General features: G+C 44.9%; 1 protein-coding gene and 1 long non-coding RNA gene across 4 annotated transcripts in view; one reads left to right on the top strand and one right to left on the bottom strand.

Annotated features, from left to right (window-relative positions):
- LOC110261544 (uncharacterized) overlaps nucleotides 1–18845 on the bottom strand; it is a 68139-nt gene that overhangs the window by 39571 nt on the left and 9723 nt on the right. Inside the window, exons 2-4 of one of the 2 annotated variants that reach the window (XR_002345770.2) lie at nucleotides 13426–13534; nucleotides 13156–13216; nucleotides 1782–1885 (exon numbers count right to left, since the gene is read on the bottom strand). This is a non-coding gene — a long non-coding RNA (uncharacterized LOC110261544). Of the gene's footprint in view, nucleotides 1–1781; nucleotides 1886–3044; nucleotides 3248–13155; nucleotides 13217–13425; nucleotides 13535–18845 lie in introns of those variants that run through there. The other variant, XR_002345769.2, reaches the window with a different exon arrangement.
- Nucleotides 1733–18140, top strand: ANKRD34C (ankyrin repeat domain 34C). Of its 2 annotated transcripts, none has more exons than XM_005656254.4 (2): nucleotides 1733–2629; nucleotides 13069–18140. In XM_005656254.4, exon 2 carries the CDS (start codon nucleotides 13113–13115, stop codon nucleotides 14718–14720), a length of 1608 nt encoding a protein of 535 aa, XP_005656311.2. In that variant the 5' UTR covers nucleotides 1733–2629; nucleotides 13069–13112; the 3' UTR covers nucleotides 14721–18140. The 2 variants fall into 2 exon arrangements, with proteins under 2 accessions (XP_005656311.2, XP_084824518.1); XM_084968392.1 differs by lacking the exon at nucleotides 1733–2629 and adding an exon at nucleotides 8367–8957.

The raw sequence follows: 18845 nt of genomic DNA on the forward strand, positions 1-18845 counted from the left end.
CGGGAACTCCAGAGTATTTTTAATAAGTCACTTAAAAAGGAAATGGAAATTACATTGATCATATAATTTGATCACAGCAAAATAACACTGGATATAAACACAAAAAATAACAAGGGGAAAGCACAATATCAGGAATGAAAAAGGGATATAAGAACAGATTCAGTGGGGATGAAAAATGATAAAGGAGTACTACTTATAACTTTATGCTGGTAAATTTGAAAATGTAAATGAGATGGACTTCTTTTCTAGGCAAATATAAATAGCCCAGAATTGACTCAAGAAGAATCAGAAAATGAATACTCCCTTACCAATAACTTTGCAAAGATAATTAAAGATCTAGCATTCTAAAATTCACCAAGCCCAGATTGTTTTACACATGCATTCTATTAAATTATCAAAAGCAGATAGCTATCTTGATAATTTAAAAACAACAGTGTGGAGGAAAAACCAGGATGCTTTCAAAATCATCCTAAAAAGTTAGCATAACCTTGTATCAAACCTGCATGAGACTCCTACCACCCCCTAAAAAGGAAAAAGAAAATAATTTTATTTATTAATACAGATGTCCTCAAAAGCCCTAAGATAAATAATTCAAATTCAGCAGTATACTTTTATAAAAGAACATACACCAACCAAAGAAAGTTCGTTGGGAGAATATCTATGTGATATGCGTTGCTGTGAGTTGTGGTATAGGTCACAAATGTGGTTCGGATCCCGCATTGCTGTGATTGTGGTGTAGGCCAGCAGCTACAGCTCCAATTTGACCCCTAGCCTGGGACCCTCCATATGCCGCAGAGTGGCATTTGGAATCAGCAAGAGAAGGATGGACTATTCAGTTTTGGTGTTGGGGCAGTTGGCTTTTCACCTTCAGCCAATCCTTACCCTACCCTGTGTATATATATAATTTCCAAGTGAAGTGATAATTGAAACATCATCACAACAACAATAACAATCAATTTATAAGTTACTAGAACATTTAAGCAACTATTCTTGTGATTCTGGGTGTTCCTAAGCAAGACAAGAAATCTAGAAGCCATGAAAAATAAGACTTACAGATTTGGATATACAAAACCTTAGAAATGCTTTCTAGAGAAAGATTCCCCCCCAAATATTATTCATCGCTTATAACTAATAGATGCTACTTGAAAAGGTAGGTAATACCATTGAAAACCGTGTGATAAAGGCAGATTATAGGATGATATTTATATTTTTAAGAGGTCAATAAAATTGATAGCCCTGCAGCAAGTTTGGTTTTAAACAATGAGCACTGGGGAGGGAGAACACACAAATATACAATATTAAGAGTGAAAAAGGGGTACAGTTTCAGAGAAGAGCAAACACCATGAGGTGATACTAGTTGTAACTTTGTGTCTGTGAATTTCACATTGTAAATGAGACAGCTGATAATCTAGGAAAACGTAAATGACTAAAACTAACTCAAGAAGAAATAGGACTTTTTTTTTGTTTTGCAAAAACAGAACTTTGTGTCTATATAAATCTAGATCATATAAACCAGGGGGTTTGTGGTTTGAAAATGCAGGTTACTTCTGGGTGATGGACTAACAGTAGAAAGACATGAAAAGCTGGGTGAGGGGGGCCACAAGCTTTCTAAATATAATGCCCTGTGCTTTGCATCCTATACAAGCTGTGAGTTACTTTTGTCACAAAGGAAACAAAAATTGTCGATGAGCAGCTCTGGGAACAAGTAGGAGGTAGGTTAAAGGATGGAGCTGGAATGGAATCCGACGGTTTGTGATCATCAGATTCTCCCCAGATCTTACCGTCACACTCGCCCACTCTTCTCTCCCTCTCCTTCCCACGCTGTGGACAGACATCCTGAGATTCGAGGGTGTTTCACGAAGGAAACTGGAGGAAGGCAGAGCTGCTGAAAGAGCAAAGGAGAAAGGAATTCACATGCCTACTCTGGTCTGGGATCTGCAGTGTCAGACTCTGGGAGTGTCCCCTCACTACTCCTGACCTGAGGGTCGCCATGCCCCATCTGCCCCCACCCCCTGGGGCTCCTAGAGGCTCAAGCTAAATTGCTAAGGGAGTCTAATCCCTCAAGAGCTGGGGATGAGGGGGCGGGGTGGCCGGCGCCTCTGCCCGCAGCTGCAGGTAGGCACTTCCCCACCCCCACTGCCCCCTCCTTCCTCCTTCCTCCTCAGCACACACACCCACACAACCCGCTCCAGCCTCGGCTGGAGAGATGCTCTCAGGCACCCGCGGGCAGCAGCACCTCATCAGCCAGTAGAGCCGGAGAAGGAGCTGGAGGGCTGGGGTGGCGCAGGAGATCTGCAAACCAGAACTGGGGACAATTCTTGTCTTTCTTTCACGCTTTCTTTCTCTTTAAAAAAGCTCCCTTGTTCCCACTGCAACTTGGAGGAGCAGGGAGTGATTCGAAGGAACTGACGCAGAAGCTTTATTTATAAACCTTAAAGAAGTTCTGGGCAAGTCACTCAACAGGACCCGCGAGGCCCGGGTTCCCCCAGCTCCCAGCGCTGGTTCAGCCTGGCAAGCCAACCCACAGCCTCAGGCAGGGTGCGGGGCGCCCCCTGACTTTGCTTTTGGAGTCATGACACTACCCGTGGCTTGGACCCAGGTGGTCTCGCTTGGTGAGCGTCCCCACCAGGTAAGCACACCCCCAGGGGTCTCCATTGGTCACCTGGGTGGGACCTTCAGCTCCCAAGAAGTAAGTCCACACAGTTTAGCCACAGGCATGAGTGGGAGGCTGGTAGGAGAGAGTGCTTTTATCACAGGAAATTGTGGGAGATGGGAGTGGAAGATGGATTTAGAATTTTTTATTTTTGCATTGATGCGTGGGGATGAGATGCGTAGGGGGCCGAATTTTTGTAGGAAATGATTGCGGATCAGGGCTAGGTGATAGGCGTCTGAATTCTGCAGGGACTGAAGGGGGAGCAAAGTCCACATTTTTGCAGAAACCTATAAGGAACAGGAGGTGAGAGGTTATGATGCCGAGAAGGTGCAAGAAATTGTAAAGAGTATGAATCTAAGCATTTTAGAGAAATGATGGGAGAAGGACTTACCGTCCTGGTTTCACCTGACCCCCATACTCGGCCTTCTCCACGAAGATGCTCACAGACACTGGCAACAATGGTCGCCCTGACACACTGCCCGCGCACCGCGATACCGCGGCGTTCAGCACCTCGGACAGAGCCCAAGGGCCGCGCGGCGCCCATTGAGCACTGGGCGGCATTGTCTCCTCCGCCCCAGACCTTCGCAGCTCTCTGCGGCAGGCGACTACCTAACGCCGCCCCTAGAGCCAGGAGATAGGATTCTCGAATCGCAAAAGCAAACGTGGACCTCAATTTCTGATCAGCTTCTAACTGCTTCCCGTGACTGCAGAAGGAAGAGGCGGAGAATAAAGATAGCCCCCAAGCTTCCACAAATAGTACAGCTGAACAGTGTGGCCTCCTGAATTTTGAAAGATGTACCCAAACTTCTTCAAAATTAACATTTATTGAGTATTTTCCATGTGCCAAGGCCCTGTGCTGAGCACTCTACATGAGTTATTTTATTGTTATTTACACCACAGTTGTCTGCTATGAACCCCATTTTACAGATGAGAAAACTGAAGCAAGAGGGATTGAGCAACTTGCCCCAGTTTCTAAAACCACCAAATGGTATAGCTGCATTTGTACACTCCACTTCAGGTGGCAGTGGTCGGAAGATGTGCCTGAGCAGAATTCTTACTGTGAAAGAGCTGTGAACATGGGATCAGAGGAACAAAGTTTGAATCAAAGCTGTATAACTTGCAAATGTGTGTTCTTGGGCAGAATTACTTAACGTGTCTGAACTTCAGGCTCCATGTCTATAAAATTAGGATAAGAATGCTTCCCTTGCAGAAGTGTGAGAGGAGGGTGACCAAAGGTATTGTATATGCGGAAAGACTCAGCAGAATCTGAATTGTGGTTGGGTGGTGGAGTTAAGAAAGGAAGGGAGGCAGGTGACTGGAAGAGAAAAAGGATTGGTAATGAGCCCTAGTGGCACTGTATAGGGTGCTGAGCACAACAAAAAACATGGCTTGGAGGTAGGTATCTGTGTAAGTTAAATTCAACATAATAACCCCTTGCATTTTTATAGGACTTTATAAAGAATGTTCACATATTGCCTGTATCTGCTCCTTTTAAAATCCGGTAAGGCGAATTGGAGCTCTTCTATTCATTTGGCAAAATGATGCTTGCCCCTAATTATTCAGCTTCCTAGTAGCAGAGCTGAGATTAGAATCCAGGTCTGCTACTTCTCTATCCTGTAATTCTCCCACCATGACTGGCACATCCTCAAGAACTTGGATTATGGAGCATGACAGCATTAAAATATATTTAGATAAGCACCATAAGTAACAGTTTGGATCATGTGAAACCGATGGTTTTTTGACCATTTTTACTTATAGAAACAGTAACTCCATATGAATCAACCTAATAAATGTTCATTGATTATATCCTACATTGTTCCACAAAGAATGTAAAGCAATTGATAAAGATCCACAAGACACCAGGTTTATAATATATATATTAGAAGTAGTCAAGAAAGATTTAAGCTATAGCCAGAAATAAGATGAATATGAAATAAGCATATTATAACTTGCTCTGGGTCAGAAAGTACAGTAAGGTGTATATCCAGCCCTTTGTATAAGGATATGAGGAACTTTGCAGACTTTTGCAGGAATCTGTTGCCCCTCCTCTTTAGCATACTTTTTCTACTAGGTCTAATGTGAGTAGTCTTGAAACCAATGCAATGCCTCAACCCTCTGAAAGATTTACCACTGTGACAAACAAGGGAAATTTAACTGGAAATCGGATGCAAATGTGACTCAAAAGAAGGGGTGATAAAGTAAATGGTATTTTATCTGCCCTGAAGTAATAAAGCGTTAGGTATTTTTAATGGTTCACACAGCACAACATACTTTATTTATTTATTTATTTATTTATGTCTTTTTGCCATTTTTTGGGCCGCTGCCGCGGCATATGGAGGTTCCCAGGCTAGGGGTCTAATCGGAGCTATAGCTGCCAGCCTACGCCAGAGCCACAGCAACACCAAATCCGAGCCGCGTCTGCGACCTACACCACAGCTCACGGCAACGCCGGATCGTTAACCCACTGAGCAAGGGCAGGGACTGAACCCGCAACCTCATGGTTCCTAGTCAGATTCGTTAACCACTGCGCCACGACGGGAACTCCAGCACAACATACTTTAAAGTTCATAAAAGGGCTTCTACATCATCAGCTCTTTTAAGCCTCCTAACAAACCTGTAGAGGTAAGAAGGTAGGATGTGATGGGAAGAACAAACACACAGCACTCTGACGCAGATTCCATGTATTTTACTTTTATGCCGAGTATCACAAACCCGCATACCTACAGAGGCTAGGTAAATAACTTGAATGTGTGAATTGGGCCAGTTGTTAAAGACTACAGAGAATGGCGGGGCCTCTGTCAAATTGGACAATGAAAAATCCATCTTAAAACATTCAAATGTTTAAAAATTAAAGCACAGTTCCAGACAAGCAAAACATAACTGTGCCCCGCATTTAGCCCTCAGCCTGTCATTCTGCAGTCTTGTTCCCCACGAATCAGGTCCGGAAAGCCATGGGCACAAAAGAGCCTGAATTTGGTGAGATTAAAGACTAAATCTCTGTTATTTAAAGTCCCCACTTATAAACTGGGAAAGACTGAACAAGACACCTCCTTTGAGCTTCAAAAGTCTAAGACTTTCATAATTTTGAGAATAATAAAATAATCCAAGGGTTTCTGGACAAAAAAGGCAAACCATTCTGCCCATTCAGCCCCTCCATCAAAGATTTTTGGTTTTTTTTTTGACTTGCATCCCACAAGGATGAGGGTTCAATCTCTGGCCTTGCTCAGTGGGTTAAGGATCTGACATTGCTGTGAGCTGTGGTGTAGAATGCAGATGCAGCTCAGATCCTGTGTTGCTGTGGCTGTGGCGTAGGCTGGCAGCTATAGCTCTGATTTGCCCCCTAGCCTGGGAACTTCTATATGCCACACGTGCAGCCCTAAAAAGGCAAAAAAAAAAAAAAGATTCAGGATTTTTTTTGTTTTTTGTTTTTTTTGGTGTTAGTGATGTTTTACTTTTCAGCATTTCTTGTCTACTCCCTGAACCTTCAGAAATTATGTTAGCCGTCATTATAGTGGAGTTGAGTTAAACAGAAAACAGCCCTGAGAAGCAAAGAGGACGAGGAGGAGAGGGAAAGGGAGCATGAGCAGGAAGGAACCAGGCAAACTTTGCTTATTTCTGTTTATGCTTCTTCTGAAATGCGTGATGGAAAAAGAACCCCACCACTTTAGGGCTGCTAATTTTTAAAGATACAAAGGTGGAGCTCAGAGCTGCCAAAGGGGATGGAATTTCCAAATTCTGAACATGTACCAGCTCTTCTCGATCAGGATTGCTTCCTTTTCTTCCAACAAACTTGGAAACCTTGAAGGACATCAAATGCTTCCAGCATTAGGTGTCCTTAACGTTTCTTCTCTGTGATGCACAGTAGGGGATAAATGCCCAGGTTAATGTAAATTAGGTCTTGGTTGACTCCCACATCCAATGGGTCACTATTCAATTCTACCTTTCAAGCATCTCTCCAGCTTGGTTCTTCCATAACCTTTTCACTTTGGTGGTTCGGATCCTCTTTATCGTGGAGAGGCTCCTTCGTGACCTCCAGCCTCTAGTCTCATCCTTCCAATCCTGAACTCTGTGGACTTCTTGGTCCTCAAAACCTAGCATGGTGCCAACACATTGAGTGGTGGGTAGTAAATGTATGAATGAATGAGTCAGCAAGTAATGAAGATTTACCTTATTATACGTAATAAAAATGCAAGTGAAAAAGAAACATGGCTTCTAGAATGCTCACAGACCCCAGAGGAAGCTGAACTTCTGAAGAGAGAGGGGGTTCTCATCTTAGCTTCTCAGTGTGTTTACTTCCATGAGCACATCAGCTTTTCTGCTTCTCTGTGCATGTGGCTACCCCACAAATGCAGCCTTGTCTCCAGAGTTCCTAACACTTCAGTTCCTACAAACAAGCCCAAGATAACTGGTGTTTCTTGATCTCAAATTCCATCCAAGGTCCAGTCAGTCAAGCACCTGGGGCATAACAAAGAGGACAATGTCACCTGCCAAAAGCTGAACACTGAGTGTGGCGGGGATCGATGTCAGAGAGAAAGAGTCACTGTGGGCTGGCAGAAAGTCTCAGAAGAGTCACCCACTGGTATGTGAATGACCACAGACAAGCCAGTGATTCTCTCTTGGCTTCAGTTTCTTCATGTTAAATGGGGGAGAGGGGATATGCATTTAATAGGGACATGTGATGCTTCAAGCAAGGCAGCTGCTGTCAGATTAGGGCAAACATACATATTAACACTTTATTGGGTTATAAAACACTGAGAAGTAGGAACAAGGGGAAATCAAACCTGAAGCAAAGAAAGAAGAAGAGCAAATACAAGGGTTATGGCTGGGTGACAAGCCACTAATTGCTCAGTCTTGTGGAAGTTGTATAATCCATCACCTCCCACCAAAGTCTTTTAAACCAAAACCAGGCTAGTAGGAGAAGAAAAGGAAGAGTTCAGCCGATATCTACTTCCCACTTGCCATCACCCATTGGTCAATTATTTGCTCCACAGAGAGTTAATTCCCAGGAAGTTCATCATGGCTCAGACTAGTATCTATGAGGATGTGGGTTCGATCCCTGGCCTCACTCAGTGGGTTAGGGGTCTGGCATTGCCATGAGCTGTGATGTAGGTCACAGACGTGGCTTGGATCTGGTGTTGCTGTGGCTGTGGTGTAGGCCAGCAGCTGTAGTTCCAATTCTGCCCCTAGCCTGGGAACTTCCATGTGCTGCAGGTGTGGCCTTAAAAGGCAAAAAAAAAAAAAAAAAAAAAAAAAAAGTGAATTCCACCACATTTCTGAGCTGAGTGATCTTGTCACACCTGGCAGCTATCAGAGAAAGTCAATAGTCAGTTTCTCCTGATTAGCTGAGATGAGGTGTGAGGTTTGGCCATCTATAGCAGTGATAGCAGCAGCAGTAACCTGACTCAAAGACCAAGGCATGGACTTGGCTAAAGGCACTCAGGCAAGAAAGCAAGGTGAGTGGCCAACCCCCAGAGAGAGGGAAGTAGACAGGGCTATGTAATCTGGGTGATGCATAACATCTGGTGACATTTACAAGGCTCTTGACAACTAGCCGTGTGAGATCTTTAAAACCCAATGTTCTTGACATGAAAAGTGTAAAATGACAAATGCAGCACACCAACAGTTAATGTCAGGGTGGCATATTTTATCTGGGCTGCAAGAATGAGGTAAGGATCTGATTCTCTCCTCACCCTCAGCTCCTGCGTTTTCATCATTTAAGGAATTTCAGGGGGAAGGCCCGCAGTGAAAAAACAGTTAGAGACAACCTGAAAAATAGCTCCCTGTGGACAGAGAACATTCTATCTATAGCGAGGCTGGACATTCCAGACCTCAGAGGTCAACTCAGATACCACACCTCTCTCCTGCTCTCTCCTGAGGGGCTGGGGAAGAGTTGATTGGGGTACAAGCCTGAGCTCAGGGGAGGAGATGGCCCCTGATTCCAACTGAAGGATCTCCCAGACATTTCACCCTCTTCGTTCCTCTCTTCTTTTTCTCCTTACCTGCCTCCTTCTCTCTCTTCCCGGGCTTTGAGCTAGTCCAGAACTATGTGATTTGTACCACATGCAACGTAGAAAGAGGACCCAATTATCCATCCACCTCTCCTCCACACCTTCCTTTTCTTTTTCTCTTCCTCCCTCCTTCCCTCCATCTTTTCCTTTATCTCCCTTTTGAGTGATCACACAGCTGATGAAGGAGAAAAGACTGTTTTCCTGCCTCAAGGGGCTCCGAGTTCTGGGGAGGAGGCTGAACCAGATGATTAACCAAATCCATACTCCAGTTGAGAAAGTTGAACGCAGGGGATGAGGTATTCATTTTTTTTTTTCTTTTGGTATGTTGTGTGTGTGTGTGCATGGTTGAGAGAGAGAAGAGATGGAATGCAAAGATGGTGTACAGTATCCTACCGTATGAATATGAATATACTATAATTTCTTTATTTTCTTCTTGATGGGTTGGTTCTAGTTTTTGTTTTTTATGAAGAGTGCTGCCAGGACCACCTTTGCATGTTCTGCTACACATATTTACCAGTCATCTATTGCTGTGAACAAACTATCCCTGAATAAGTGGCTTAAACCAGTAACTGTTTATTTGTTCACATTTCTGCAATTTGGACCAGCCTCTGGGAACTTCTGCTGGCCTCCACTGGGTTCCCTCATGCGGCTGTAATCATCTGGGACGTGGCTGGTCTGAGGTGGCCTCTCACACATGCTCATGTTTATCAGGGCTGTCAGCTGAAGTGCTGTGTCCTTTCTAGGAGGACACCCCAGACTTCTTTCCTTGGCATCTGGGTCACGGGAGAGCAAATCTTTTTTTCTTCCTTTCTTTTTAGGACTGCACCTTTAGCATATGAAAGTTCCCAGGTTAGGGGCTGAATTGGAGCTATAGCTGCCGGCCTATGCCATCGTCCAGGCAATGCTAAAAGCTTAACCCACTGAGGGAGGCCAGGTATCAAAGCCAAATCCTCAAAGACACTATGATGGATTCTTAACCCATTGAGCCACAATGGAAATGCCCAGGAGAGCACATCTTGAAGGTGCAAGGTTCATTGATGCCTTGCCTTGAAAGTCGAAGCGAGTTTGGCAGCATCTTATTGGCCAAAGCAAGTCTAGATCAACTTCTCCTTCTGAGGGGAGGAGAGGCAGTATCTTATCTCAAGTGGTGTGCATGCTGTGATGGGAGGATTCTGCAGTCATGCTTTTCAATCTACCACACATCTAAAGCCAGGCATGGAATTCCCGAGTCAGAATATAGGCCTTAGTTTAGTGGGACCAATTTATGCCCCCACCAACTTGTTCCTGATGCTTTCCATCTTCATCCATCCTTGGCACGTTGGTCTAATTTTAACCATGCTAGAGGGTGTAGTGGTATCTCATTGGGCTGTAATTTGATTTTCCTTGATTCCTAACAAGGCTGAGCACCTTTTTCTGTACTCAGTGGCCATTTGTGTATCCTCTTTTGGAGGAAGTGATTTGTAGGAGTTCTTTATATAGTCTGGATATGAGTCAGTGGTAATTTTATTCCACTCTCCCTCTTCGATCTTGAGTGCTTTTTCTCCTGATTAAAAAGGAAGTAACATTTGAGCTGAGATTTGAGGGATGATGAATAATTAAAGAAGAGCAGGAAGGTCTTAAAGTTAGAAACAGGAACAGTGCTAAAAGGAAGAAAAATAAAAAGTGGGGCATTTGAGAAACAACCAGACTTTAAGAGAGGTGGTTCTGCAGAGAGGACAGGCGTAGCAGGTGAGGGTGCTGAAGACATGGGGCCAGGAGATGGAGGGTCCCGAGGATGGAATGGAAAACAGGGTGTTGGAGTTCCCATCATGGCTCAGTGGTTAACGAATCTGACTAGGAACCATGAGGTTGCGGGTTCGATCCCTGGCCTTGCTCAGTGGGTTGAGGATCCGGCGTTGCCGTGAGCTGTGGTGTGGGTCACAGATGTGGCTCGGATCTGGCGTTACTGTGGCTGTGGCGTAGGCCGGCGGCAACAGCTCCAACTGGACCCCTGGCCTGGGAACCTCCACATGCCACAGGAGCGGCCCTAGAAAAGGCCAAAGAAAGAAAGAAAGAAAGAAAGAAAACAGTGTGTTTTCAGTGCCCATTCCCTTTTCTTTATTTAGCCCTTGAAAATTCTGCTTTAAATGTCCAGAGCGTGGGGACCAACAAGCTTATCAACAAGTAGAACTGTAATAAAATGATCGTATGCAGGACCATAGAAGAGTTCAAGTGCCAGGAACAGAAGAGAAAGGCCACGTCAGGGGAGAGAGAGAGAGGGAGAGGGAGGGAGAGAATATCGGCAGGCGACTGAAGAAAGAAGCATAGAGGTGAAGGGACAGAAGCAGAGACTTCTTGTGAATACACTGAATAACATTCAGTGTCTTTGGATGGTAGTGATTTTATAGAAAATCTCATAGGAACACATAAACACAACTGCAACAAGATCAAACCATCATACAGAGAATGGAACAACAAGGTCCTATTGTCTCGCACGGGAAACAGTATTCAACATCCTGGGATAAACCATAATGGAAAAGAATATGAAAAAGAATGCATATAGATGTATAACTGAGTCACTGCGCTGTATAGTAGAAATTAACACAGCACTGTAACTCAATGATACTTCAATAAAATAAATTAAAAACAAAATAAAACCACACAATACATTTTGGAAGAAGCAGAAAATGATCTGAAGCAGAAAGATATACCCTAGACTAGTAGCCACTGTTATTTCTGAAAAGAAGAGTGGCTTCAAGGAGGGCTGGGGTTGTGTAAAGGATACCTTTTTTTCCCCCCCTTAGGGCTGCACCTGCAGCATATGGAGGTTCCCAGGCTAAGGGGTGAATTGAAGCTACACCTTCTGACCCACGCCACAGCCACAGCAATGCAGAATCCGAGCCGCATCTGCCACCTATACCACAGCTTGCAGCCAAAGCCAGATCTTTAACCCACTGAACGAGGCCAGAGATCCATCATGGATACTAGTCAGATTCGTTTCCACTGTGCCACAACGGGAACTCCAGATACCTCTTCTTTAATACACACACACACACACACACACACACACACACACACACACACACATGCATATATATGCGTGTGTGTATGTGTGATTTGGGCTTTTTTAAAAAGTGTCTCTTCCTGTATTAAAAGTTTAAAAAGGATATATATTAATCTGTCAATTTCAGCCAAGAAAAGCTTTTGACTTCCTATTTAACAGAGGAATAGAACTTGATCAATAACTCTCCGGGTGGTGGGGTCAGAGGAAGGACGATGCGCCTCAGAGGAGACAGGAAACTCAGGCTTCTTGACCTCTGTACAGCGGAGCCTGAAGGACAAAGAGTCCACATGGAGGGACCAGGCTGGCAGAGAGGGACCAGGCTGGCAGAGCACGGCCAGTTGGGGACAAGGGGCTGGAGGGACACCGATTCTGGGAGACCATTTCTCTTTATTGTGGAAAACCTCTGGATCAACCCCCAGCTTGGAGGCTCTGAGTCCAGGAATTAGGTAACTGACACGAGGACAACCAAAGCAGAAAACTAGGGTTTCTCAAAGTCAGCGGGGGGAAGCACTGGTGTGAGCTTTAATTTCCTAGTATTTATGAGCAAAAATGCAATCCCCTGCCCATCCCTCTGTCTCAGATCTGTTCAACCAGAGGGGAGGGTGGAGCACTGCATTATGCCAGCTCTTCTGAGAGTCTGAATGAGGAGGATGAAAACTCTGACATCTGCTGGAAAAGTGGTGACTACAACCTGCCCAGGGGACAGTTGGATTGCTTTTGTTTTACAGTATTCCTCCCATGACAACTGTAATCCATGTTTATTTTAGGAAATACAGCAAAAAGAAGAAAATGAAAACTATCCATGATCCTATCACCATTTTGGTGCATTTCCTCTGGGTCTTTTTGATACATACCTAGAACAGCAATGTGGTAAACCATTATTTATGATGTAATCGATTAAGTGTGACTCATTGCTAAATGCTGGGGCTACAGTAATGAACGAAGATAGACACAGACCTTGCCTTACCGAGGACTTGGACGTTACAGGTCCTGGCAGACAGAAAATCAAGCTTCTTAAACTGCTTTGTGATAAGTATTGCACAGTCAACACAGCAAGAGCATGCGTGTTTCATTGGTTCCTCCATACTAGGCATTATGTCAACTGCTTTCCGTGCGGTTAAGTGTTTTATATCCACTATCTCATTTAATCCTCACAATGACTTTACGAAGTAGCTTGCTACTAGGACCACCCCCACCCCCACCATGTTACGGATGAAGAAACAGACTCAGAGAAGTTAAATAACCAAGCCAGGTGGCCTAACGGGATCAGGATGGGACATGACTGTATCCAGACTCTGTAACCGCCATGCTGCTCAGATCAGTAACAGAACACATGACACCTTTCTCTCTTCTTCCCTTGCTAGGTGTGATCACCACTGCGGCTCAGGGACGCTAAGCCGTGGCCAGTATGATGGATGACGACACGGAACTAAGAACGGATGGCAACTCACTTTTAAAGGCGGTGTGGCTGGGGAGGCTCAGGCTGACCCGACTCCTCCTGGAAGGTGGCGCCTATATCAACGAAAGCAATGACAAGGGTGAGACGGCTCTCATGGTGGCATGCATCACCAAGCATGTGGACCAGCAAAGCATCAGCAAGTCCAAGATGGTGAAGTACCTGCTGGACAACAGGGCTGACCCCAATATTCAGGATAAGTCCGGCAAGACTGCCCTCATCCATGCTTGCATCAGAAGAGCTGGGGGAGAAGTGGTCTCCTTACTTCTGGAGAATGGAGCGGATCCCAGCCTCGAGGATCGCACGGGGGCTTCAGCTCTGGTTTACGCAATAAATGCAGATGACAAGGATGCGTTGAAACATCTCTTGGATGCCTGCAGAGCCAAAGGCAAGGAGGTGATTATCATAACCACAGATAAATCCTCTTCAGGCACCAAAACCACCAAACAGTATCTTAATGTCCCTCCTTCACCCAAAGAGACAGACAGACAGTCGCCTCCACTGTGTGCATCCCCCTCGGACATTGAACTGAAGGCCCCAGGCCTGGGTTGTCCACCCAGTGAGAAGGAAGATGACTTCTTCAGCCTCCAGGCAGGGCATCCAAGTGGCTGCAACACCTCGAAGGCTCTGAATGACCCCGGGTCACCCACTAGGAAAGTTGGGAACCTCAAAAGGGCCCGTCTGCCCCAACTGAAGAGGCTCCAGTCCGAACCCTGGGGCCTGATTGCACCCTCCGTGTTGGCCGCCTCCACACGTCAGGACGAGAACCATGGTGTTGGCACAAACAACGAGGTCATCAAGAGCATTAGTGATGTGTCCTTCCCCAAAAGGGGACCTCTCTCCAGAACCAACAGTATCGATAGCAAAGACCCCAGCCTCTTCCACACGGTCACAGAGCAGGTTCTGAAGATTCCAGCCTCTTCAGCACCGGCATCGTGGAAAGCAGCCTATGAGAAAAGTCAGGCTTCCCACCCGCGTCTGGCCAGAAGGGGAACGCTCCCCATTGACCAAGAGAAGGGAGGTATCAGCCCCTCAGGTCCCTCTGCTCTCAAAGATGCAGTGTCCCTTAAGCGGCTGGAAAATGACCTCTATGACTTAGATTTACAGGCAGGGACGGAACTGCCCAACTCTATTTCCCTTGAACCAGGCAAAGGACCCTTAGATCGAATGAAGCTCAACAGTTCCCACCTGTCCCTTTTCCAGGGCTCGAGGGAGTCCCTGGATACTGTGCCCAGCACATCCCCCAGCTCAGCACGCCACAGACCACCCCATCTCCTAGAAAGACGGGGTTCTGGAACTCTGTTACTAGACCGAATTTCTCAGACCAGGCCTGGCTTCCTTCCGCCTTTAAATGTCAATCTGAACCCACCTATCCCCGATATTAGATCGAGCAGCAAGCCTTCCTCTCCACTTGCTAGTGGCTTAAAATCCATGGTTCCTGTAGCCCCAAGTTCACCAAAGAGAGTTGACTTGAGAAGTAAAAAGAAGCTCCTAAGAAGGCACTCCATGCAAGTTGAGCAGATGAAGCAGCTGTCTGACTTTGAAGAGATCATGACCTAGAAGCTTTCAGAGAGGGTTTTCTTTTTTTTTCTAAATCTCTATAGTTTATGAAAAGTACCATAATCTAGACCAACACAGGCACGCAGATTTTCTGCATCCCGAACACCCCTTAATGCTGGTCTGTGGCCGCTTCAGAAGATACAGGGAACAGGGTGCTGCTTCCCTTCTGAAATAATGTCTGGGTTTTGATAAGAGCTTGAAAAGAGCAGAGAGTATCTGGGTTTTGAAGAGGAAATTCCACCCTCCCCCCAAAAAAAATCTCCAATGGAAGAAAAACCTTTGGGGTTTGAAAGTCACAGAGAAGGTACAATGATCTAAGCTGCTGATACCAGTTATTGTCTATCAGACAGACAAGCATTTAAATTATGAGATGGTATTTGGGGTGTGTCATGTGTCATAAATCTATGAAGTGCCTACATAGAAAACGAGGCTTTAATATTTGGGAGACGGTGCCGAAGCTCAAAACCAATCCTGAGGCTATGAAATCTGGGTAGCTGGGTTACAGCTGGAGGAACAGAGGCAGAATTGTCCCATCAGAGAAATTCTAGCAGGTTGGTTCTGCCTCTTACTGTGTGTCATGGGGTTTAGTGGTATAGCACACTGAGGTTGAGATCTTACAGAACTCCAGTAACAGACTTTGTTCACGTACTAATTTGGCTGTGGTTTGAGTCCCCAAATATTCCATCTACACCCCTACCCCCAATTCTATTGTGTCACAGTAGTGGGTGCCTCAGAGATGAACCTTGCCCAGGAATGGCGTTGGTCTCCCACCCTGACACAGGTTCTGTGTTATAGTCATAGTTGGGGACTATTAGCTAATTTGGAGGTCAATGTTACACAGCTCATAAAATAGACCCACAGGAGGCATTTCCTGATTGTTCTAAAAACAAACAAACAAACAAACAAAAACTTGGTGAGATCTCCCCCAAACTAGAATGATTCACAATGATGGAATGTGCGAAGATGGAAAGGCAGAGCCGATGGTTCTCAGGCCAGAGGTGGTGGGGACCACCTGTAGCCTGAAAATGTTAAGGGAGGCAAACTGTCATTTTCCTGTCACTTATCTGGGTAATTCAAGAACATCTGGCTTCTTCTTTGCCTGAATTATCTACGTGATGGGAGATTTGTCGAAATAACCTGTAGAACCTTTTAAAGTCACTTTTCACAAACCCAAGAAGGGAAGCAGACATTTAGCGCATTTGGTGGAAGGTAGCCACATTCTCCACGAAGACATTTCTGGTTATTTCCTCACTTATTTTTCCTTTCATGCTGCTTAGATATATTTGCTCTAATGTTAAAAAAAAAAATCAGTAGTCCTTGGGGAGAGCATCACATAGAGGAAAGAAGAAAGGCCTTGAGATCTGGATTTGCATCTCTGTTTCATCATTTACCAGCTGGGGGACCTTGAGGAAGCAGCTTAACTTCAAGCCTCCCCTCCCTCTTCTGTAAAATGGGGTTAGTAATGCTTTGCCTTGCAAGGGTGTGGTGAGAATTAAATGAGATAATGTATGAAAGAGCTTGTAACTGTGCCTGGCGCAGTCAGAAGTAACTGGATAAGAGGTGACAAGCTGTAATATTTTTCAGACCTCTGAACCCTCAAAATCTCAAATAATACATAATACCTTACACAAAGTGAAGTAAAGTCTAGCCGGAAAAAGTCAAGTGTCCCTTTGAGATGCTCAGGGGTTCTATAAAGGCTGAGCCCTAGGCTCATTTGTAAAGGAAATTAAATTCTGCCACAGAAGCTCTGCATATCAGTCCGTTTCTACAATGACATTTGCTAGAAGTTTATCTGAATATCCCAATCGAAAGTGCTAATGATGGTTATGAATGCACCAAGTGTTTTGTTTTTAAGTAATTCCTTAGGGCAGGCACATACTCAACCTCGGCACTAGTGACATTTTGGGTGGGATAGTTCTTTGCTGTGGGAGGCTGTCCTGTGCCTTGTAAGTTGTTTAGCAGCATCCCTGGCCTCTACCCCCTTGATACCAGTTCCATCTTCTGCCCACATTGTGACGACCAAAAATATTTCCAGATATGGCCAGACATCTCCTGGAGGCAATATCCCCCCCCCGCCCCAGCTGTTTCTACTGCTCTAGGAGGACCACTGTGTAGATGGCAGTAACAGGTCAAGAGAAATGAAACTGCCTGTGCAGGCTGGCTAGGAGGGCTCTCACAATAACTTAACGGCAAGCCAAATTGTGATTTGGTAAGATGACTAATATGTAACATGGGCCTTCAGGATTCTTGGCATGAGTGCCCCTTGTACGTTGCAGGAAGGGTAGAAAAATGGGAAGAAGAGCACGTAAGCCAGTGACAATCTAGGGCTCCTGGACTTGGTTTAACGTGGACAACCCATAAGGACCACTTAGATGGTAATAGTACTCACCAAGTGGACAGGATTCCAGGCAAAGCAACGACTCTGCAATGCATTAAAGAGAGAACCAGACAGACAACAATTGTTCTCAGCAGCTCGTTAAACAGACACACACACACTATCTTAAATACTTTTCCTGTGGTCCTTAGTGTCAGTTAAAACTAACCTCGGCTAGCAGTATCTAACTGTGGGGATAGCCAGACACTGCATAAGAGAATTTTTCTTCATCTTCAGCTAAGATTTGAAAGCCTAATTCATCCTCAGTCGTGAACGTGGTACATTCGTAGCAATTAGCTTATAGGTGAAGCGCTGAACATGAGGAGCTGCCCACTAAGAATAGAGCCTGTCCCTCGCACCAACGTGCAAGAGGTACGCTCACGCCCGTCACTGCCTGCATCCGTCAGTCGTGACCTTTTCACTGATCTTTCCGTAGACAGTATCAGGATAGCACCTTGTTTTATCACACTCTGACGATGCGTTAGTTGAATTAGGCTATTCCAAACTAGAACAACTGCCGCAATACTCAATTATGGTTAATACATACGTGGGCAACTTTCTTCATGTGACCAAACCTTACAGGAATGCTTTTTAAAAGCATCTTTAGATTCAAACATGCTTTCTCGATTAGAGATGATGGGGAGCCTTAGCGTCACTACAGAAGTTAGCTGCAAACTGTAGTTTTAATAACCCATCTACTTAAGACTCTTTGGAATGTTTATCAAAATATACTATAGGATGTGAGTCTAAAGTGGAATGCCTGGAGTTGGGGTTTAATTCCTAGACATTCCAAAGCCTTTGTTTGTGTGCTTAAGTCCACTGTTGATTCTCCTAGAATTTCACCCAGTAGATGCAGGTTTCGTTTGACCATTCTCCTTTGTGTGTGTTGGTACTTCAGATGTACTGTGTGTTGCTTGAACTGGTTCTCTACCATGTTCTATCCTAGTCTCAAGCTGACGATGTGCTCAGGATGTATCAAAATCCATGTAATGGAACTATTTAGATATTTCTAATACATCAATAAAAGATATATTGCAATCCTTCAAGAGTATTTCCTATTTTTCTTAGTGAATTTTCAGTGATAAACAGTAATTTTTCCTGAAGATGCGGTTGACATGAGAGCCTGGTAACATCCCAAACTGAGCACACTCAGTAGTTTAAGAACATGTGATTTTTTTTCTTTCTTCTTTTTTTTTTTTTTTTTTTTTTTTTGCTTTTTAGGGCCACACCAGTGGCATATAGAAGTTTCCAGGCTAGGGGTTGAATCAGAGCTGCAGCTGCCAGCCTATGCCAGAGCCACAGCAACGTCAGATCTGATCCACATCTGCGACCTACACCTCAGCTCACAGCGAAGCCGGATCCTTAACCCACTGAGTGAGGCTGGGGATGGAACCCACATCCTCATGGACACCAGTCAGGTTTGTTATGACTGAGCCACAAAGGGGAACTCCTATGAAAAAGTGATTTAAAAATTTAGTTTTTAATTACACAAGTATAGTTTCTCCTCTGGTTAAAAAAAAAAAAAAGGCTAAGAATGAGAAGGTACACTTCCGCCATGGGGGGTTTTTCTTTCCTCTGCCTCTGCTGCTCAGGTCCCCCAGGGTTGCACCTGCCATCTGCTACTGGTAGGGACTAAAGGGTTCCTGGAGACCCTCCCGGGGCCCTATTTTTACTGTCGATGAGTGTTAAGATAAGCTGATTTCTCTTAGTTCTTACTCCAGAGCAGGGCAGTATGTATCAAATGAACCAGC

The sequence above is a fragment of the Sus scrofa genome, chromosome 7 (assembly GCF_054392235.1).
Source record: "Sus scrofa isolate SSC_HxYL_T2T_F1_AM1 chromosome 7, Sscrofa_HxYL_maternal_Yorkshire_Landrace_v2.0, whole genome shotgun sequence".
NCBI classification, from domain to species: Eukaryota; Metazoa; Chordata; class Mammalia; order Artiodactyla; family Suidae; genus Sus; species Sus scrofa.